Source organism: Rattus norvegicus, chromosome 1 (assembly GCF_021556685.1).
Source record: "Rattus norvegicus strain SHRSP/BbbUtx chromosome 1, alternate assembly SHRSP_T2T, whole genome shotgun sequence".
NCBI lineage: Eukaryota > Metazoa > Chordata > Mammalia > Rodentia > Muridae > Rattus > Rattus norvegicus.
The window spans coordinates 182,927,393-182,950,713 of NC_141534.1; the positions used below are offsets into that span (position 1 = coordinate 182,927,393).

Below are 23,321 nucleotides of genomic sequence, written 5' to 3' on the forward strand. Positions count from 1 at the left end.
AACTATTTCAGAGCAAAGTTGTAGCATGTCTCGTGCCTAAAGCAAGGGCTGCACAGTGGAGAGCCCACAGGCAGTCACAGTACATCCTCATCCACGAGCCCATGAGCATTTGTCTCTTGATCATGGACTGACCATCAGCTAACATGGTAAAGGAGCCACTTCCTTATCTGCTCAGCTTCTCTTTCAGCTACTAAAACATACTAAAGATCCAAACTTTTGCCTGCTTATTTCTTGAAATTCGCAGAAAAAACTCTGAAGAAAATATAATGGGTTTTCAAGGAGAAATGCAAACTTCTCCAAAGCAAAAGGCAGAGGAGAATGCACCTGCTCCAGTGAGCCATTAGGAAGCTGCCTCTTTCTAAACAACAAAATGCCTAGAGCACCTTCAACCCCCTCCCCATTCAGCAAAAGACAAACCTGAAACAATTGCTTGTGTCTGCTAATGCTATTAGCCAGGAAAAAAATAACCTTTAAATCTGAGGAGCTAGAAATGGGCCAAGAAATCTACAACATCTTTTCAAAGCAGAGACCAAACAAAGAGAAGTTAAGGAGAGGACTCAGCTGCATAGTATGTCACCTGGGCTGTAACAGGGGCCACTAAACAGCTGCAGACAGGGCTAGTGATGATTTGTCCAAAAAGCCATGGGCCACAGAACTCTCACTCATTCTGTGATTCTTGAAGTTACATGAGAGGATGGCCATTTTCCAAAAATTGAAAAGCAAATATACCTAACTTGAAAATGCACTAAGCATAATTCCCACACTAAACAATCCAATATAGCACCAAGAATGTAAATATTATTAGGAGAAAATAAATTTTAGAAAAAGGAGAACGGAATTTAAATGAAGCCTATTAGCATTGTTTTGACTACCTGTTTCCTCAACTGTGAGCATCTTGTGGAGCCTAAGTATTCATTTCCAATTGCTTGAGATGATACCCTCAGGACTGCAGTGAATAATCAAGGCATTTCTGTGTGCATGTGTTCATGTGTATGGGTGTAATATGTATGTGTACATGTTTGGGGCAGACATACATGTGCACGGAGGCCTGCGGTCTACATGTGGTGTCTTCCTCAATCGCTCCCCACTTAACTTTTGAGCTTGCATCTGGAGTTCACCAATTTGGCAAGCCTCCAGGATCCTCCTGTGCCTACCTCCCCAGTACTGGAGTGACCTTTTAAGTGGGTTCTGGGTATCAAACTCATGCCCTCATGTGTGAAAGGCAAGCATTTCACTGAAGAAGCCATCCATATCCCCAAGCCTTTTTAATGTGTTTTTATGTACACATCTCACAAATGAAAACCAGAAAAGGTTTAGATGCCCTAAAACTTCAACAATCAATCAAAATAGTAATAATACATTCTGCTGTGAATTGTTTTGATGCTACAGCATGGTGTGAATGTCTAGGTGCTCTTATTATTACCGCACAGGATTTCATAGATCTCATGGCAACAGGAACACATTGTTCCTGACAGGAGTTTAAAACCTCATCCAAGGCTCCACCAGCCTCAGTGGCTGACAACACTGCATTCCACATTTCACAGCAGGGAAGACAGACGGGCTTCCAGTGGGGAAACTTCACTATCAGCTTTTCCAGAAGGCCTGACAGGCCAGCAGAACTGAATTGCTCTTCCAGAACACAAGAACACCATTGCCGCCAAATGCTAAATCCCTTAACACCCTGGGGCATTTCCTATGGCCTACGGCATGCAATGCGATTTTTTTTTTATAACATTTCTCTTTGAAAAGTTTCTTCAAGTAACAACACTGTAATCGTAGTTGCAATAACAACAGCAATAATTGCTGTGATGGGAAAAGTGACAGCCAGCCTACAGCCCAGCTTCGTAGATGAAGGGACACAGTGGACAGTGGGCTAGACCCATCTCTCTCTCTCTCTCTCTCTCTCTCTCTCTCTCTCTCTCTCTCTCTCTCTCTGGCTGTAGGTGAAGATGTGAGCTCTCGGCTGTTCCTCACTTCATCATCATCATGGACTCTAACCGTGGAACTTCAAGCTAAATGAAATGTTTGCTTTTGTTGCCTTGGTCATGGTGTTTTATCATAGAATAGGAAAGTAACTAAGACAATAATTATGCACATTTTGGGTTTAAAAAAACTAAAACACAGAGAAATTCAGTAATCTGTGCTATGGAGCTTTTGTGGTAAATACCGAGTAACTATCAGAGTATAAATAACACCTCGCTCTAACTCCAGCCCACATGACAGTTTGTAGTGCTTTCATGAGTCCTGAGACTTGGATTCAAATCCAGATCTGCCTCAGTCTAGGACATGACTTTCAAAACTGAGTTTTCTCCTCATTTCAACTATACTACCCAACAACTTTAGTACACAAAAACACACAGCGTTGGTAACTTGAGCGGGAACACAGACCAGATGACAGATGACCAGAGGGTCTGTCATACACAGAAACCCATACACAGTAATCCCAACAACTACGGCATCCTCTAAGAACTTGCTTTGCCAGAAGCCCTAGCTTATTGCCCTTTGTGTGGGTGCACAGCATGGTGTATCTGTGTGCTTGTATCACCCTGATGGCCTAAGGCACACCATGGGGGCAGATTCACACTCTGTCTCTGACCCAGATATGTCTATGGAACCCTATGTCCTTTCTACACTTTCCAAAAAAAAAAAAAAAAAAACATCCACTCTGATATTTCTCCTAATTCCAAACACCATTGCTTCCTCACGTTGATGGTAATTATTACCCAAAAGAGAGTCTTAAAAAGTCAGAGAATCAGAAAGTCTTATCTGACACCCAAGGGTTTTCCTGTTGTGTCCCTGTCCCTCACATAACTGCAACCCACCCCAGCGGCCTGGGATCATATACTCAGTAGTATGACACACAAGACATGACAGTGGTTGGAGTACTATTATTAAAGAGAGATTAAAACAGCTGTACATTATGCTGAAGCACTCACTCTTCCCTCCACAAACAGACGGTCCTGGATTACAAGCAGCACTTGACCGTTTAAATCACGACAGCCACCACATTTAACCAGCTGGGCCATATTCTCCTAGCGCTGCCTGTTGACCTCCTCAGTCGCAGCTGCTCAAATGAAATTCTCATTAGACAACCTATTTTCAGAAGCCAAAGGGCTCTCTGATTAAATATATGTATTTAGATATAGAAGTCCTTTTTAAAGTGTTCATTTTCTGACAACTGTCGCTTATGTTAGGACCCAGCTACACTGGCAGCAAGATGAGTAACACGGGACAACTAGGATTCGTCTTTAATCACAGCTGAAGGCTTTTTATCTTGGAAGCATTCTAACCTGGCTCTACTAATCACAGCCATTCTGTGTGCTCTACCCACCAGTGTCAATGGGACTTTAAAAAGAAGATTCTGAGATTTAGTCATTCACTACACTCCTGTGTCTCTCTACTCACCCATCATTTTCCTACATGCCACATAGCCATTCATCTACGTATGACACTAAATCAAAATTAAATTCACAAAAGGCAGACCCTTGTTCATCTTCCCATCAGCCGCACTGTTGGGAGGGGGCACTTCTGACAGAATGCCATTGTTCACCAGATTCTCTGCAATGTAGTCAGAGCAATGCACAGGGAGAACAGTGATATAGTGGATCAAAGCAGCTGCTGTTTTATCATGTGAGCAACGGTTTAAATGGACAATGATAAACTTCATACAGATGAGCTTTTGCATTAAGAGGAATGAGAGGGAAGGTCTTTTTTAATTTGATAAAGAGTGAAAACATTTCCAGGGAATGACTCGAGAAAAATCTTCATTTACCTCGTCATCCACAAAGGCTTGTCAATCAGTTGATTCTAAAACATGATCCTCAAACCATGAAGTGGAGGGCAAGATGACATATGTGAACAGTTCTTACATCCCCCATGAGTTGTCCCATCTCAACTGAGGAGCCAGACCCAAGGCTTTAAAGAGCCAAAGCCAAGCAGGAACTGGAAGAACTGTCTGACCTCCTGAGAACAATGATCATTTTAAAATCAGAAATCTATCCTAAACTTTAATGCTCTTTCTATATTTCCGTGGTCTCCCACTGCCTTCTAGTCTACTGTTACCAGAACATAACTGAAATTAGTATTCAGCGCTTGAGGAGGTGGCTGAGTGGCTAAAGCACCAGCCATAAGAGTGTCGAGACCCGAGTTCAGGATCCTAGTACCTATGCAATGCTGGACACAGGGGTGTGCAGCTGTAGTCCCGGCATACTTATGGGAGAGGAGAGGTAGAGATGGGACAATCCCTGGAAAGCTATAGGGCAGTTAGCCTGGTACATGCAGTGGCAAAGAACAATAAACACTGCCTGCAACAGGATGCAAAGTGAGGGCTGATGCTTGAAGTTGTCCTTTCACCTTCACACAGTCACTAAGGCAGGAGTACTGCATATACATATGTGGGTATGCTGGCATGCACGTGTGCCTATGTATATGCACATGCACATACTTAAAAATGAGATTCAAACTATAAAATTATAAAACTAGAACCATGTTTTGCTCCCATTTGCAAACCATATTTACATACTTTATTTTACTGATTATATCACCACCTTCCTATTGGCCCAGAGTTAAAAAAAAAAAAAAAAACCACAATAAAACCCTGAGCTGCGGTTGGACACTCATACACCTTCACAATTCCTCTCCTGACTCCGTCTCCATATGCAGCCTTCCTTTCTCACTTCTGCTGCCTTCTTTCAGGTCTTACTGCCTCTAGCCTGGAGCAACATCCTGAATGCCTGTCCCTGCTCCCATCCGCCAACACTGAATGGCCTGACTCACTTCCTCAGAGCCAACTTCCAACCCTTTTCTATGAAGAACAGAACAGTTAGCAGCTCCTCCATCACTTTCAATATTGCATTTGAATTTTGTAGCCAAAATGGCAAGGCCTGTCAGGATCCAAACACGGCTTGGTTTTCCCATCTTAATAGTCCCTATGCAAATTCACCTCAAGTTAGAACCTGAAGGCTGGCTGTTTTACACGCAATGCCCTTTCTCAGCCTGCAAAGCAATGCTTTCATTCTCCAGACTAGTTAGGACTCATTCCCGGTAGAAGCCTCCGGTAGCTTCCCAGGCAGGAGCAATCACCTTACCTTGTAAACTCCCAAAACATTTGATCTGTTCAGCTTTCATGGAGTCTGTCACTGTTAGACTTCGGACTAGGTTTCATTTGCTATATCTTCTATGCCTTTTACTAGACTGTGAATTCTTTTATCACAGCATGTAATCCAGCATCAGCCTTCTTAACCTTGAGTCCGCAGACCCCAAGAGACACAGAACTGAGATGGAAAAGCAACCTTTGCCCAACTAACTCAGACTTACCTTCCCTCAAGTGACGGTGAAAGCAACATACAACATGTACTGCGGCTGTAGTGTTGTCATGATGACAACACAGTTCTCCATCTCACTGCAGTTGTTGAAACATCTGCACATGTCAGTTACAGCTCTACTACACTAGAAGGGTGTGGCTGGGCCCACCTTAAACTTTACCTTACTGTTAGAAAAGCATCACACTCTGCCTTATCATATTTTAAAAGTTCCGTGGGTATTTAATATAATTCACTTCTCTGTAAGTCTATGGATTTTCTTTTCTGCGTTTACTATGGCACTAAGAAAGGCATTATAGGCTTCGCTAGACTGTTGAAAGGAGTCAGAGAGAAGGTAAAACTCTGAAAGAGCAGAAGAGTCAGCTCAGAGTTCACACACTAATGATCACATGTGTTATCCATAATTACTCATCGGTCCTTCTAGAGCATACTTGTTCATGTTTTAAATATAGATCATCTTCCTTCACATTCTAGAGATGAATGTAAGAAACATATTAGAAACTACAATTGAGAAAGAAATAAACATCCTGAAACCCAGTATTGAAGAGGCAATCAGTCTCTAGGAGTACACATGCACACATATGCTCAGGTGACAAAAAGGACCGATCACACACGTGAGTGTGTAAAAAGACATATGTGGTGTATGCATCAAGCAAGCACAAGAACTCTAAAGGGCTGTAACTAAAGAGAAATAACTGTGAAGTTGATCATCCAAATTACCTCAGTGGTCTCTAGAGGCATCATTACATCGAAGCACAGTGGAATAATTAATATTTATAACGTGATAATCATCAGAAACATCTCAAATCCACATAGTTTGCAGTTTATAAGAGACTTTCATATTCATTGTTTGAGTTATTTCTCAAAATGTTGTCATGTTAGATACAAAGACCACAGCAACTTTTGAATTCAGTGGCTTGGAAAAACTGAGCTTTGGGTAGAGTAAGTGTCAGACAGGGCTGCAGTTCCTACGTTACTGCAAGGTAGTCTGGGTCATCAAAAGCGTCAAATACATGCCAGCAATCTGATTAGCATGACAAGAAAGTGAGCAAGACCTTTTAGACAGAGTTCCACAAATATCAATAAAAGACAAACGTTAAGTCTTTACAAGAATGAAATTAAATTAGACAGGACCTGTCTGCTAGTCAAAGTTCCCTAGAGTGTCACCCAGGTGTAAATTTCAATTACGAGTGAAAAAGCCAGGTCTAGATGAGGCCTGGAGCACACAGATAAAGAACACACGTACACACTCGTTGTGATAACCACACAGAGCATTTTGTGTAAACACAGAGTACATGGGAAAGTCCTGTAGAGAGACGCTGAGTGCAGACGGCTGTGGCAGGCACCACATCCCACCCCTGGAGACCATTAGCGCTCTCCACTCTATTCTAACATTCAGTGGTGAGTGTGAAAATTTAAATGTTTAGCAGTCATAAAATGGAAGAGAAATACATTAGAAAAAAAGTTTACTTCGTTTTTAAATGGGACATATCATCAAAAAGCTATCTGTCCAAGGGAAATAAGAGAAAAAAATCACTAAATCAGTTCTAATCCTTGGGGTATTGTTGTAAGAAACAAACAGAATGCACGGGTTTTGAGGAAACTGGGGCTATCTGCTTACCACTCCTAATGGACTTCAGTTAGCTGTCACCATAGTAATCTCTGAGTGACTATCCCCAGTTTGCTGCACATAGGCACTTCTGGCCCTTGGGATCTTGGTTATTTTGCTAACGCTGGGAAAAAAGCCCAGAGGAGAAGTCCACATACCCTCTTGTTCCGTCCGAGTCATCTCCTCCAGCTTCTTCTGCTTCAGCGTATCCACCACATCGGCAAGGCTCCCTTTGCGGCGTTCCGGGGTTCCAAAAGTAACACTGTTCATTATTTCCCGCTCCCGACTCCCTTCGTCAGGCTTATGTGGTGAGGTAGACGTATTTCGGAAGGAATATAGGGAACATAACTTATTATTCTCTGACTCCTAGAAAAATAAAATGAGATTGTAAGAGTCATTAACATGTAGGTTTCTTTCTCAGCCACTCCAAAAAGAAAAAGAAAAGAAAGAAGAAAACCTAACTGTTGGAGGATAGCTCATGATTGTCACTAGATCAAATAAATTATATTAATAATTATAATAAAATAACTGAGTGAGACAAACTATTTGTCTGATAAGCTATGCTGCATTTTAAAGTAGCAGTTAATTACCAAAGGAAGTAAACTCAAAGCCCAGTTCAAGCTGTTTCATTTTTGAGGTAATAAAACAAAACTGGACATTTTGGCTTCTCACTCACCTCATTCACTCATGCTTTGAACTTACGAGCATTCAGTTTCAGTGAGTCGGTATTAGAATTGATGAAGTCTTTCTCCCTAATTGGGTCCTTTCATTAGCAATACTCTTCCCACAGACCAAAATATATACAACGAACAACCAAACAAAAAACGTTTTCTCCTATTTAGAAACCTTAAAAATAGTGGAAGTTAGTTTCAATGTCCAACATTGACTCCTCACTAGAAATTAGACAAAATGTCTAAACCTGTGCTGGAAAGTCAGCAACCTCACTCTTCTGTATGCTAGTGTTTGTAAGAAAGCTTGTTTCAAGCTACATGCATGCCCATAGCACGGAAGCTCCTGTCCACCCCTCAGCCTTGCCCCTAATGCTCCAGCATGCTGCAGCATGCCATTCACATGGCATTTAAAAACTGTCTTTAACAACAGTAAATTGCTCATTGCAGAAATGTTTGCACAGGAATTACTTCCCAGTATACAACAGTTTGCTAACTACTTGGAGGCCCATCTATAGATACAGAGAAGGAGCAACTCTTAGGTTAAAATACAAACACCATATGAAAGCTTTTTGAAAAGGAAATAGTTTTGTATCTCTGAATAAGAACTGAAAATTAGGGATAGAGGAATGTCTCAGCTGTGTAAGAGTGCACGCTGCTTTTGTAGAGGACTAGAGTTCATTTCCCAGCACCCACGTGGTTCATTTTGTAGTTCTACAACTCCACCTCCAATGTACTTGATTTCTGTGGGCAACTGTATTCACATATTTACAATCACAAACCCACACATACACATAAGTTAATAATAATTATAAAAATTAACAACCAATGGTTAGAGGCAACTGTTACATGGCTGTAGCCCTCCATATACCTTGTCTGAACAAAATATTCTTTTCCTGGTTAAGACCAAGAAAAAGTGTGAAATGTCTAGTCTTCAGAAACGTCAAATTTCTAATGGTTCCTAATCTTTTTTCTTCCAAAGGCAGCCCTGCCAGCTTGAGCGAAGAAGGGCTGGGGCTGGGTCAGAGGCAGATCACTGGCCTGGCATGCAAACGACAACAGGTTTGGTCTCCAAGACCATGAAACAGAAATAAATTAGTGCTAGAAGAAATGGGAGGCCAGTGAGACCATGTTGGTATATGGGGGGCGTGGGAGCTAAATCAGCAAGCCTCCATGTGCATTGAATGAAACAATGGCTGGCTCAATGGTACTGCTGCCACTGTTCACACGGAGGAAGGGACCAGAGGATGGTGTAGCACTTGAAAAGCCCCTGGAACAGATATAGTACTGGGACTAGAGGCATTGATATGACCCTCGATAAGCTTAAATACTGTGATTACTTTTAAAAAACTACTGAATGGTCTATATTATCAGATAAACTGTGTGGTATGAATTTCAGTAGAATGGTTTAAAACTGTGAGATGAGTCTTCTACTCCTTGCCTTCAAATTATTGCTAGCACAATGCCAGAGGGGCTGTGTACAATGCTGAACTCTGAAATAACTTGACAAAGACAAAGTAAATGGGTGAGGCATGGCCTAGAGTTCTTTATCTTGCACCTAGACATCTCAGTTACCCATGGACAACTTGGCATCTCAGCTAACATCTAGAAGCATTCTATGAGAGAGACTGAGAAGCCCTTCTGTGTGATGCCTGCTGGGCTTAGGCCTGACTCCTTAGCATGCTTGGTTCAGTCTCCACGTTGTGTAAACAAAGTCTCCAGAAACATAGTTGCAGTGCCACTGTGACTGTGATCATTATTAATAATGATCACTAGGTTCTTTATCCTTCACTTTCCCTCAGATGCAAAGTATGCTCGTATAACCTAAAAATAAAAACTAAAATTCTGGCATAAGCTAAGAGGAGCTGAATGACAAAACAACAAAACAGTGGCCCAGGGACCTGCTTGTCCACAGTTGACTCCATTGACCAGAATGGAGGTCCTCTCGCCGAGTCAGATGGAGGCTGAAAGGCTCTGGAGAGGCGCTCCAGGCATGCAGTTCCTCAGGCTCAAGCTTAAGCAGTTCTGCAAGCTGGTTACTGCTTAGCTGTTAGACTGTGTTCTTTATGGTCATGGAATGTAAGTTCCATCATCCTATACCAAATACAATAACCATGGACTCCTTTACTTCAGTGATAACACATGCTGTCCTGTCTCAAGCTCTGTGCAAAGTGCCTCTACATTACCAAGTACAGAACATGAGGCTGCAAAGTCATGATTTCTTTCACAAAAGCCACAAGAAATACTCATATGTTCCCAAGGCACCAACACAGGCATTGAGGAAATTCGAGGAAGGCTGAAATAGAAACAAAAGTGCTTACACTGGCCCTTGGAAACATGGGAAGGGGGATGTGTTTATCAGTTTTCAACTTTACAAAACTGACAAGAATATGAATGTATCTTTAAAATTTTGTCTCATAGGATGGCAGCAACCCCAAATGACAGAGGGAGGAAGGGAGGAAGGGAGGGACAGCGAGAGAGAGTCACTGCGCTCATGAACTCAGAGCAGCTGTGGCACCTGCACAAGGCCTGTACGAGACCAAGCCATCAACTTTATGGCACAGATAGGGAAGGGGCATTTGGCAAGGAATCACAGTTAAAGGAAGGGGAGACAGTTTTCTTCAGCCAAGTAAAATAAGCATTTCTAAAATTTTTAAAGAAGTACACGACATGAATTTGGGAGGAAGATGGGCAAGAGATGAGTGGGGGTAGGGAGTGAGTAGGGAATAGTTATAGTCTCAAAATATACATTTCTGTGTGAACTTATCAAAGGAAATATAGTCAAAATAGAGGGGAAATATAGAGAGAGATCATCAAACAAACTTTGAAAAAAGATTTCAAACCACTCTAGAGAGTTACATCATTTCATGGAAATTTTCTTAAGGAATAAAAGCATGGTTTATTTTGTGATTTTATAAAACAAGACAGGTTCCAGGTCAGAGCAACTAAGAAACATGTGCAAAGATTTTTCTGTGTCCCTAGAATGACCTCAGGAACAAAAGTACGGTAACTTTGCGACATAGGTCCTGACTCCCTGTAGGAAACATTGCTACCTAAGCAGATAGTAAAATAAAATCTATGTGGAGACTGGAGCGCTGGCTTGGTCTGTAGGGTGCTTGCTGTGCAAACACAAAGCCCTGAATTCAGAGCCTTGCTCTGCTATGAAAGCAGAGACAAGTCACTCCCTGCACCTGATTGGCCAGCCACTTTATACAAATGGGTGATCTACAGATCCAGTGAGGGACCACACCTGGAACTACAGATGGAGAGAGATAGAGGAAGACACCCAGTATCAACCCTGACCTCTGGAAAGACACACACACACACACACACACACACACACACACACACACCAAAAAAGCAGTTTCGGAAATTTTTAAATAGTTCTTGGCCCTTTCTTTTCTGGTTTTGTGTTTTTATGGAGTTTACCATTGGCAGGAGGAGCTGCCCCCATAAGGTGCCCCTTCCACCAGGCAGGTCCATTTTAATCCTCCTCCTGTGCCTTCTGCGACTTTTTCTTTTTCTTTGTGCTGCTCTTTGTGCAGCTAGCAGCCGCCTCAGGCTCCTCAGAGAATTTTCCTTTTCTTCTGAGGGGGTGCTTGGCCTTAACATTGCAATGTGGATATAAAAAAAGACAAAATTAATAAATCTAGAGAGTTGTGAGATTTTTAATAAAAAAAAAAGACAGGAGCTGACTCTCTTCCTTTGATCTTTCTTTGGAAAACAATTACTAATTCACATGAGTGATCACAGGAGCACCACAAAAAGCCAGGAGTGAGGAGCTCAGTGAACAGACCGGTGTCACGCGCAACAGAAATTTACAATGGACTTGTTTCTCTGGCCTCACTTTTCAATGGGTCCACCAAAAGCAACAGCTAAAAAACAAAACAACAACAACAAAAACATTTGTTTATCTGGTCTTCTAACTTTTCCATCAATGAACAGACTATTTCTGTAATACAGAAAAACAAAAATTACTTTGGAGTTGGACACTGAAAAGAGGAAAAGATTGATTTATGAGACTAAAGCCTGGTCTGCCTGAGCCATCAAAGCCAGTTTGTTGTGACTTCCCTAAGCAATCCAAAAAACAGCCACTGCCATTATCAACTGAAGAATTTCAGATATTACAGGAGAATCCGTATGGGCTAAAATTATGTACTTGCATGCATGCATGCACGCATGCATACATTCATACATACATACATACATACATACATAGTCACACACACACACACACACACACACACACACACACACACACACACACACATGGATATATATATATATATCCTCCCCAAAACTCCTAAGGTAGAATGTGTTGTCTAAACATAGTATTAAGGGGGGCACTGAGGAGATAATTACCGATGGGGATAAAGCCTTCATGGATAAAATTTGTGACTCAAAAGCCTGTTGGCAACTTAGCTAGGCCCTGTTTGTCATTCTTCCGTTTCTACTTTAAGGACACTGTTAATTAGCCCCCTCTCTCTAGAAAGTGCAGTAATGGACACCCTCTAACCATCTTGAGGCAGGGAAAAGTCTCACCAGACTGAAGCTACTGGTGCCTTGATTTTAGACTTTCTGAGTACTTTAGTTAGGTTTCTATTATTGTAACAAATACCTGAGATAAATCAACTTAAAAGGAAAAAAAGTCACTTTGCCTTATAGTTTTAGTGGTTTGGGTCTATGACCTATGGACTCAGTTCTACTTTGGGCCTTTGGTACACATCCTGATAACACATTGAAAACATATTAAGGGGAAAAGCCTGACCAAAGAGAGGGTGGGAGGAGGGAGGAGGATGGAGAAAGATCAATATTAGCGCCCCACAATCCCCTTCAAGGGCACAACTCCAATAGCTAGCATTTCTCACTAGGTTCCACTTCTCAACACCTCACAACATCACCTGATGCTAAGACTCAAGCCTTAAAACATGGACACTGGGAACACTCCTCCAAACCACAGCACCCGCCTTCAGAGCTCTGCAGTATTAACAGATTCCTACTGTTTATGAGTTCTTTGGTCGGTGAAATTGTGTTGTAGCAGAGGAATAACTGACTCTATTACATCATTTCCTGTTTGTCCTCCAACAGTATGTAACATCAATAACATCCTCTTCCATACTAAAGTTGTTGAAATATCTTAACAGATCAAATAGTAGTATCTAACTGTGCTGTCTACCTTTCCCCTCCCATTTCTCATTTAACATAATTTCCAGACCCCACTTACACTCTGATCTCTATACATCTCTAAAAATACTCCAGGAAATAGTGAATTCCCAATCTTCTTTCTGGGTGGGAAACAAGCCAGCACTCAGCAAAGTACCTCTGCCATGCCACTTGGATAAAGCTGGCAGGCAAACATCTAAACTCAGGCTCTATGACTCCAAACCCAAAGTTCTTTCTCCTCACACAACTATAAAGCAGTCACATCAACAGTACAATGCTGTAACCCCAAACAGGCCTGCCTTGTAAACCTTTCTGTTCCCACACATCTCTCTCCAGGAGGAAGATGTCCCCACTAAAAGGCTGCAATTATACTTTTGATACTAATCTAACCCAAGAATTAGCAAACGGAAGTTGCAGTGTTTGCATGCAGCTGCATAAAAGAAATCCTTCCAAACAGAAGTACTAAGAACAACACTCAGAACTGCCTGGTTCTGTCTCAGAGTCTCTCGGGAAGCAGCATTAAGTCTGTGAGGTGGCTGGCTCCCATTAGAGACATGCTCAGAGGTGCGGTAGGTACCGGAGCAGGAACATTTCCAAGACTTGGGGTTGGAATGGCTAGAGTTTTCGAGGACATACTCCTTCCTCTATTACTGTGTGACTTCATATTGTGCCTGCTCTCTAGCCTGGTTTCTCCGGGACAGTTGGAGGAAGGTTATTGCTGACCCTGTGTAAGTCAGTCACAGCTTTCTATTCAATCCTTGAGTCATGGAGCTCGCTCACAGTATTGAGGATGGAAGTTAAGACTAACCTTATATATGGCAGAGCTATAATTATATCCTTAAGTAGTTGCTGTGAGAAGTAAATCCTTTATAAAGCATTTCATATGGTACCCACTACTAGCTATTTCAAGAACTCTTTATTACTGAATCCAAATGTCCTTTGTCCATGTGCTTTGTGTCATTTGTCTCTTCTGCGTACTGTCATGATAGCCAGTGGCACTATTTTTAGGATTTTACTCATACTAATTCATCTGAGTGGAGTAATGAGCCTAAACTACATTATACCCTTTGCTCCCAAGCTGAATGGACTAAGTACTGGCTCCTCTGAAGGCTCCAGAAACCTTAGCAATTAGATTTTCTCTTGGAATGTTATCAGTGAGCACTTGTCCTACACATGCAAGTGAGCTTTCTCCTCCCTTATTCAAGGCTCTGAGTCAGCTGGGCTGCTGCCACACCTCAGGGAGGAATGTGGATGTGCAGCAGTACACAGGCAGAGGAGTGAAGTAGACTAGTGCTGCAACTATCAAACATGGTGTCCACAAATAGGAGCTGGAGAGCAGAGATCAGGAATGGGATTTTGCCTGTATCCTGGAGTGGAGACCCATAAACAAGTTGAAGTCATTGCTGATAAAAGAAAGACTTGAGAAATGGCCTAAGTCACTGCACCAATCAACTCAGTGACTAGCTGCCCAATCTGACTGTCAGGACAAAGTTTTGGCCTCTCCTACCCTTCCTTGAGCACATAAGCAAAATTAAATGAAATGCATCCATTTTTTGTGTTTTGTGCACTGTCAATTTAATGTGCTTTCCTATTTAGTTTTTCTTTTGAAATGTGGCCACATGTATCCCAGGCTGTCCTTTAACTTACTTTGTAGTCAAAATGACCTTGAACTTCTGAGTCTCCGGCCTCCACCTCTTGAGCGCTGAGAATGCAGACATGTAGCACCATGCCTGTTTTGTATGGTCTAGGCTCTGTGTATGTTAAAAAACAAAAAGCCCTCCACCACCCTATCTACACCCCAGACTCTGATGTCCATGTTAGGTGCACTTTTTCTAGTCACAGCTTTATCCTCACTCTAGCTCACTAAAGCCTCCCTAAAGATGTTTATTTAAGTGAAGAGGGTATGGTTATTCATCATCAATGATGTAATCGGAACTATAACAGAATGAAAAAGTAAAACAAGCTTCTCAGTGTTTTCAAATTCATGGCATGCTGTTCTCTAGATTCAGAAAAAGTAAATCAGAATTTCTAGGTAGTGTCGGAGTTACCTAACTTCTGGTATTAAACATACTTCTAACAATCTTCACACTCTATAATCTGAATAACTAACCTTTGTCAAAGAGTAAAGGACACTTGGTTTAGTACCATGGAGAATGAGAGCCTACAGGAATAGGAATGGAATGAAACTGTCAATCAGATCTCACACTAAGGTAACTCTCCCACCCCAATTATCTTGCACTGAAAATGTATTATACCTAGGGAAATAATAAAAAAGGATTTACAGGAACTATACTGCATATGTGAACTTATTAGTGAGCATTTTGTCTTTTTAAATATTATTTCTTGTTCTCCTTTCTAAATGTTATACTCTATACACACATTTGTTTACTTATATACATGCATGTGTCCTAGGTTAAGGATCTATACATGAAGGAGAACATGCAGGTTTTTTCTTTATGTGATTGAGTAGATTCACTAAATATTACATAATACAAGTCCATCCATTTTCCTGAAATTTTTGTGATTTCATTTTTCTTCCGAGTTGAATAACATTCTGTTTTATGTATGAACCAGATTTCATTATCTGTTCATCTGCTGGTGGACAACTAGGTTGGTTCCAATCCCCTGCTATAGTGAGTGGACTGCAGTAAATGTGGAGGTGCAGATATCTCTGTCACAGGCAGAGCTCTCTAGGCAAATGTCCAGAAGTGAAATATCATGGTCATATGATAGTTCTATTTTTAATTTCTTGAGGAGCCTCCAACACTGATTCCCACAGTGGCTATGCCAGTTTGCACTCTCAGCAGCAGCAAGTCCTCTTTCTCAGCATCCTCTGCAGCATTTTTTGTCTGATTCCTTGATCCCCATTATGACCGGGGTGAGTCCCACCCCATTCAAGGTAAGGCTTATTGAGATTCCAAATCATAGCATTGTGAAATGCAATCTTGAATTCTGATCCCACTCAATATGCAGTGACTATACTCAGCCCATACCTAGAGTCATTTGAAGAAATCCCAAATAGATAATCAACACAACTTATTAAACTATATTGGATATTCTATTGATATTCAACTACTACATATTCTAGAGAGAATTATGACAATTAAGTATCTACAAAAGATGCTAAAAACTATAAAATATCAATTAAAATTGATATAATAAAAAGAAACTAAAAGTTGTATTCATGTTGACAAGCATGTCAGGGGGGTCAGTCTCCTTTACCAGGGTGAAAAGTCCCTACTATGACCTCAAGTCTCTTTGTGGACCCTGCTTCTATCTATTCTAAGTTCCAATGGACGTTCAAGTTGTATTACGTAAGTCTCATGTATCTTCATATCCATTTACATTCAGTGGCCTTATATACATATTATAAATGCACCATGCTTAGCTGTACCTATTCCATTATCTTCATTATAGCCCACCTTCCCTATAGATAAGGTTTACATAAGGAGAGAGTTGTTTATTCATAAATGATCCCATATAGAATTCTAACACACCATGGGGGAGGGAGAGGTACATACAAGCTTATCAGTGATTTCAGACTATCACTTTAAAATGTTTTCTGGTGAACTAAAACCCAGCCGTGGATTACCCTGTGGTAGAGACCATCCACTACCAGGTTACTGTCTTAGTGTCTAGAAAGAGTTGCCTTCTCTAGGTTCTACTAGCTTCTGGCTACAAAGAAAATTTAACTTCTTTAACATGTTGAAGATTAAGTGTCTAATACAGGAATCACAAACCCAAAAGTTTTCTAAACTGCTTCATTTTAATGACACATAATAAGTTGAAGTTTGTGTATTGATCAAAGTAAACACAAAAAAAATAGAAAGGGAGAAAAGGAGGAAAGGAGGGAAGGAGGGGGAAGAATATAGGCAGGCAGGAAGGAAGGAATGTTGCATCCTTAAATCCCAAAGTGCAGAGACAAGTTCTTAAGAGCACCTTGTGTTGTCACCATACAGTCACCCTTTCAAACTAATGTCCTTAAAATTATAGTTCTCGGGGTTGGGGATTTAGCTCAGTGGTAGAGCACTTGCCTAGCAAGCGCAAGGCCCTGGGTTCGGTCCCCAGCTCCGAAAAATAGAAAAGAAAAAAAAATTATAGTTCTCCAGTCATAGCCAGTGCCTGGATCCTTGTGCAGCTCTTAGAATGATAAACTCCTTAACTCAGGTACAGGCAATTGGGGAAAGGTTGTCTAGTCTGACTCCAAACTTTTTCACCTTTTATTCATTTAAGCTCAGACAACTTAATTAAACTCTTTATCTTTAATTTCCTTCTCTCTAAAATGGGAGCAATAGTACCACCAATAAAGAATCGACTACACTGGGTTGTTATAAAAAGCAGATTAAACGTAAGACTCTCAGACCTGTGCCAATTACATAAGCACTAATGAGGGGTACAGGATTGGTAGCAGTGGTAGAAAGCCCTGACAATCAGCTGGGTGGCTTCTCTGCAAATGCCTCCCTCTTCATGGAGGGTTCACTGTCTCCGAAAGCAGTCTATTTCATCTTTGGGGAGTTGAAAATTGTTCTCTTTATAAGAATATAAATATATTTCAATCTATAAATCTGTCCCATGAAAAATTCAGATTGAAGCACTTTCAATACAACACACAGCTACCAAAGCACCTTCCTACCTTATCTTTAGCAAACTGGACGAAACGCCCTAGCTTCCCTTACTTCTTCATGAAGATACAGTTTAGAGGCAGATAAGAGGCATTGCAGACCTTTACTCGTACAACTCAGGAGGCAGGTGGATCTCCGTAAGTCTGAAGACAACCTGGTTTACATACCGAGTTACAAGCCAGCTAGGGATATATAGTAAGACCCTCGAGAAAAATAAAATAATTTTTTGTAAAAAGTTCAGACACACTAATCAGTCTCCCTGAAGTATATGCCAGCTTGTTTTTTTCTCTCTCCTAAAGAGCAGTGAACTGAGCAACCTGGATATTGATTTTCAAGAATTAAGTCACCCTATCAACACTGCCTTGGAGGTCTAGTGTTTTAAGTCCTAACGCCATGGCCAGGAAGTCTCATGGATGGCAATACTCAGTAGGTTTTGATAGTGGAGTATAAGCATTTTCAGGCAGGGATGCCTAATGGTGGACTCCTCAGAGTCCAAGACAACAGCTTGGAATATCAAGGCTCAGCTCTTGGCCACTCACCTGGAACGTCACTGGTTGCTAACAATGCTGCTGGGCTGAACTAGCTCAAACCACTTCAACTCTGAAACCAGGGAGCTAAAAGTGGTTTGAACCTTGGCAATTAAAATTCAAGTCTTTCAGTTTTGCGATGAAGAAATCCAAGTCAAGAACTAAGAGTGGCTTTCATAAGGTCGCATGACAAATCAGTGGCAGAGATGAGCACAGGCTTTTGGTAAGGTAGCAGCCTTCTGACATGTCCCCTCCCAGTCACACCAGGGAAAACAGCTCCATTACCCAGAAAGGATTCCTTTTTCCCCCCTTTCTTGACAATCTGAGGCACTGGGTGTGGGAAGAATTATGCAAAAGTTGGAGATGTTGCACAAGTTCTTACAGATTACAGGTTCACTGTGTGGAGAGGCCCAAGATTCCACAATTTTTCTCAAAGTCTGCTCTAATGTCAACTCTATTGCCTCCTGCCAAGCACTAAGCAGATGTTTTCCTCTCTCCTTTATCTGAGAGACATTGGGGTGGTTTGAAAATTAACCATGTGTTATCATTGTGGTTGTTATAACCAGCAAGACAACTGGTGTGCTTAAAATTAGACAAACCACTCATGCCATGTTCTTCAGACCTTACCCATCTAAACATTAAAAAGTACCACATCCCAATTAGGGCTTCTTAAATCCATTTGTGCCTTAAAAAAGATGTTTCTCTACAGTGAAGTCCTTTAAAGGCCAAACTAATCTATGGAAGAAAGACAGGACAGATCACTTTCAACACTATACACACCGAGTCAGCCCTCAAGGCCTCTTTCAGCCCAATAATCTCTCTTCATTGGATTCTGTCTTGTACAAGTTCAAATTTTGAGGCTTTCACTGCAAAAGTCTTCAAATGCCTTTCTAATATATCAAATACCTATGATGAGCTTACCAGGAAACTTGTGTTAATCTAGGAAAACACATGTAACATCATTAGCATTCTGATTTCAATTTCTACAAAGAGAACAAAATATGAGCAGACTAAGAATGATTTCCAGAGAAATCATTTACAGTGTTGTAAAATATCTATGCATCCATCCATCTACTGATCCATTCTTCCATCCATGTATCTTCAGACTTATCTCTGTATCTGCAGAAAAGGGGAAAACTGGGCACTAAGTGTCTCAACATTGACACAAAGCAGCAGGAAGTCTAACCTGCCCATCAGCTCCCATATTGCCTGAAGCTCTGCCTTCCCCACCTCAGGTAATAAGCCTTCATCTGACCTTACTTAACAACTACATAGTGAGCCTGCACTTTGTCTCTGAGAAGGAACTTTCAAATACCAAAAAAATAAAATAAAATAAAATAAAATTTATGCCTTAACCTATTTTGCCACTTTAAAAGACCAGCCCAAACCATTATATTCAAATTATAAACAAGGCATAGCAATGTTTGTGCAAAATGAAAGGTGTTACCAAAATGGAAAAGTGCAAAATAAAACAGCTGAAGGCCAAATATTACCAATAAATTCAAGTGAAAACGTTTCCTCAACTTCTTCATGGAGATGAGAAGAAGTTAACTGAAAAATTCTGTGTAAGAAAATATGCATAAATCTGAACCACCTGTAGACTGAAAGCATGCCTGTGGGGTTCTTCATTGAGCAGAAAAGTAGTTGTGTCCTTGGTTTGTTTAATCCTAGCTACTTCTCAGTAATTGCACAGGCACAGACACACACACACACACAGAGAGACACACACACACACAGACACACACACACAGACACACACACACACAGACACACACACACACAGAGACACACACACATACACACACAAAATAAAAATAATTGTCATCTAAGTGTTCTAACTCTTCCTTTTCCATTTTGTTGACATTTTATAACACTGGGTGTCTTCTGTGACACCACTGTGGTATATCTGTGCTTGAAAGGACATAAGTACTATCAGAAATTAGATGAAGTTTAGAATATTGTATTCAAGCTACTTTCAACACTCTGGTAGTAGAAATAACTTGGAGTTAAACAATGATGAAAACAAAAGTTTACAAAATAACTTCCAATCACTTTTGTTAAACAAGATTTTCCATTTTCTAGGGTGTTAATAAAATATAAACAAGATAAATTAAATGCATAAATATCCATTTCTAATTTCAAGCTGATTGTGAGATTTTATTAGTGAAGGTTTATGATTTATACTTTGGATCTAAGAATGTAGTTCAAGCAGAGATATAATATTAAGCTCAATTTGTATCACCATGCCTAGCGGTCATGGGAATGTAGTAGCACAAAAAAATAGAAGATTAATATTATAATATAATAAATGTTATCTCATAGAAGGCTATGTTAACAAAAGGGAATAAAAGGTTAGAGGAAACAAGGAAAACTTTTCATTGAGAGGGACAAATAGTGGGTTCATTTGCATATTAAAGTTATTAAGACACATTTATTGAAAGCTTGTTTAATGAAGATTGGATGTGTTTGTGGAGAGAATAGGGCGAGGTCTCTCCTGCTTGATGCAAAGCTTGAGTCCTCATCAGAGCCTTTCAAGCTCTCCCCTGAATGGTGCAGGTGGGACTCAATTGCCTTCCTGGAAAAAACAGCTCCCTTGGAATTGGAGAAGACAGACCCTAAAGAATGCAAACAACCCTGGCTTGTAGTTACAAAGCAGGGGACCACCACTGTCCTCCCTATCCCCTCCCATCAGTCTAAAGGGCCTGGAAAGGGAGCTCATGCTCCCCTAAAAGTTCAAAGTAGTCCTGAAAATCCCTGCCCACCACTCAATCCACACTCTCCTCTCTATAGCATGTTTCTTAGAGCATCACAAATGTGCAGGTTTCACTATTCCAGTCATTGTTTTTCATTCTAGTGAAGTGCCCACAGCCAGGCACGAAGGGGTGGCATAAAGAATGTTGAAGGAATGTATACACAGCCCAAACCCCCTGCACACTGGAAGCACACCTATGGATTTCTATTCAAGCAGGAAATCACTGGTGTCCAAATCATTGGCTGCCCCACTGATTAACGACAACAAATTCTAACAGGATCATTTTAAAAGAAAAAGTCTTCTACATTCAAATATGTTAATCCATCAGAAAAAATAAAACCTGAGAATCATCCTGTTTAAGCTGTCTGCTCTGTGCCGAATTACACCAGTTTCTGCTGCAATCAATTCTTGCTTTAAATAATTATCATGGTACAACTTCTGTTCTGTAGAAGTGCAACTCCAAGATATACTCTTACAGTAAACCAGCAACCTAGGGAAAAGCTGCATCCTGAGATGACAAGACACACTCTATGGTAGACCAAAACCATAGAGAAGGACAACTCAGAAAAAGAAAGGAAAACTATTTATGGGGAAACAAATCACATAAAATTGATTAGGAGAAAAAATTGGCCAAATCACCCAAAGGACAATACCCATGGTTGAGTAGAAATGTGTAAATGACAAGTGACAACAGTGATGGGGTTCAGTAGTCTGCAACCCCAGCTTATGAGTGCAAAGTGAGTGGAGCGTGTCATAGGCCAGCTCCTTGAAGAACACTGTATGCACAATTTTATTATAGTGACAGAAAAGATATCAGGGACTGATTTTCCTCAAACTGTCAAAACACAGAAGAAATACAAGTCTTTGCGTGGATACAGCAAAGTATGGGGTTCTTAGATTTTGGCAAGTATTCAATATATAGCCCACATAATCACATGCTAATGACTGGATTGTGCTAATCGGCATGCATACCTGATCCCTTCGTGCCCAGGGGGAAGTCAACCATAGCAGAGCAGCTAGTGTTTCTGCTTCTGATACAGATTTTAGTTATCTGCTAGGTAAGAAGAAAACCTTTTCCAGAAAAGTGTCTTTACAAAGAACTACGACATCACTAACAGGACAAAGTAGAACATGGCCACTCAGAATTCCCAAAGTGTCAAAGCGTTTCTCAGAAGCAATCTAATAACCCTTTTCCTTTTTATTTAAACAACCAACCAAGGTTTGAGAGACTCTTTTAGAGTATCATGAAAAAAAAATAACAGAAAGGAAACTTGGGCATGATCCAGGCATGAAAGTTACAGTCGAGTATCAGTGTGTTAAACACAGAACAAGTTCCTATTTCACTCCCACAGTAAGGTCTAACAAATTCCACACAGTAAAATGGAGTTTGATTCTGCAGCATGAACTGCAACTACATTTGTGATTAAATTTCTAAGATAAATTTTATAAAAAGAGACAATACTGCATGCTAATTTAAAAGCTATGGAAAGGGGGGAACTCTTCCTAGATAATACTGTTTGGTGTCTTCTGGGCCACAGTTGGACATCTTCCCCTAATTAACACGTAAGTTTGAATTCTAAGTTGAATGAATTTTTAAAATTGGAAAATGAGAATAGTAGTATGGTGGTTCACATTGACTTATTTATATTCACAATGCCACAAAGAAATCCCAAATCTTTACCCAGTTCTTTAGGGGACTTCTTTAGGAAAATAAGAAAGAAAGAAGGAAAGAAAGAAACACTTCGTACTGCAAAGTCACACTCCAACAAGGCCTCAACCACTCCAAATAGACCACACTCTTCATCCTTCCAAACCTGGAGAGTATGCATTCAAATCTATGAACCTATGGGGCCAGTCATATTCAAACCACCACAGTGGGCACTGAGATTTCTAAAGCCCATGACATTCCCACCTCTCCTCTCTCCTCTCTCCTCTCTCCTCTCTCCTCTCTCCTCTCTCCTCTCTCCTCTCTTCCTCTCTTCCTCTCTCCTCTCTCCTCTCTTCCTCTCTCCTCTCTCCTCTCTTCCTCTCTCTCTTTTTCTCTCTTTCCCTCCCTTCTCCCTCCCTCCTCTCCTCTCCTCTCCTCTCTCCCCCCTCTCATCTCTTCTCCTCTCCATCCCCCACTCTCTGATTCATGCGATGGACAAGATGTAGGCTCTCAGCTACTATTTCAGCACCATGTCTGCCTGCCTCCTACCATGCTTCCAACCATGATAGTCATGAACCCATTCTTTGAAACTCCCATGGAACTGTTCTATAAGTTTTCTTGGTAATGGTGATTTGTCACAGCTGAAGAAAAGTAACTAAGACAAGAAATAACTAAATTTCTCAAGAAGCCTGAATATTGCCAGTTTCTGATTTTTTTTTCTTAAGGACTCCAGATGTTGACCAGATACCACACAGTAGACATAGATCAACCTGCCCTTGGGCATGAGGACAACAGTAGTCAGACCAGGTGAACAATACTTACTGAATTATACCCCCAATAAATGTATTGAAATTAAATCCATCTGGGTGGTACCTAGTACCTTAAATTACTAAATCTATTTCTCTCACACATACACAGAAAAAAACCTTGGCAACAATTCAACTTCTTAAATCTTTCAAAAAGAAGCAAGATGAGAAATCTTCTAAAAGTCTGTCACAACATGAAGTGTGG

At 40.8% G+C, this 23,321-nt stretch overlaps 1 protein-coding gene across 46 annotated transcripts in view; it reads right to left on the reverse strand.

Moving 5' to 3' along the window:
• The window catches only part of Sox6 (SRY-box transcription factor 6), a 608,765-nt gene that overhangs the window by 280,058 nt on the left and 305,386 nt on the right, over positions 1-23,321 (reverse strand). For all 46 annotated transcript variants that reach the window (XM_087657920.1, XM_087657862.1, XM_087657680.1 and 43 more), the window contains 1 exon segment: positions 7,089-7,296. In XM_087657920.1, the coding sequence (XP_087514046.1) occupies positions 7,089-7,296 (208 nt within the window).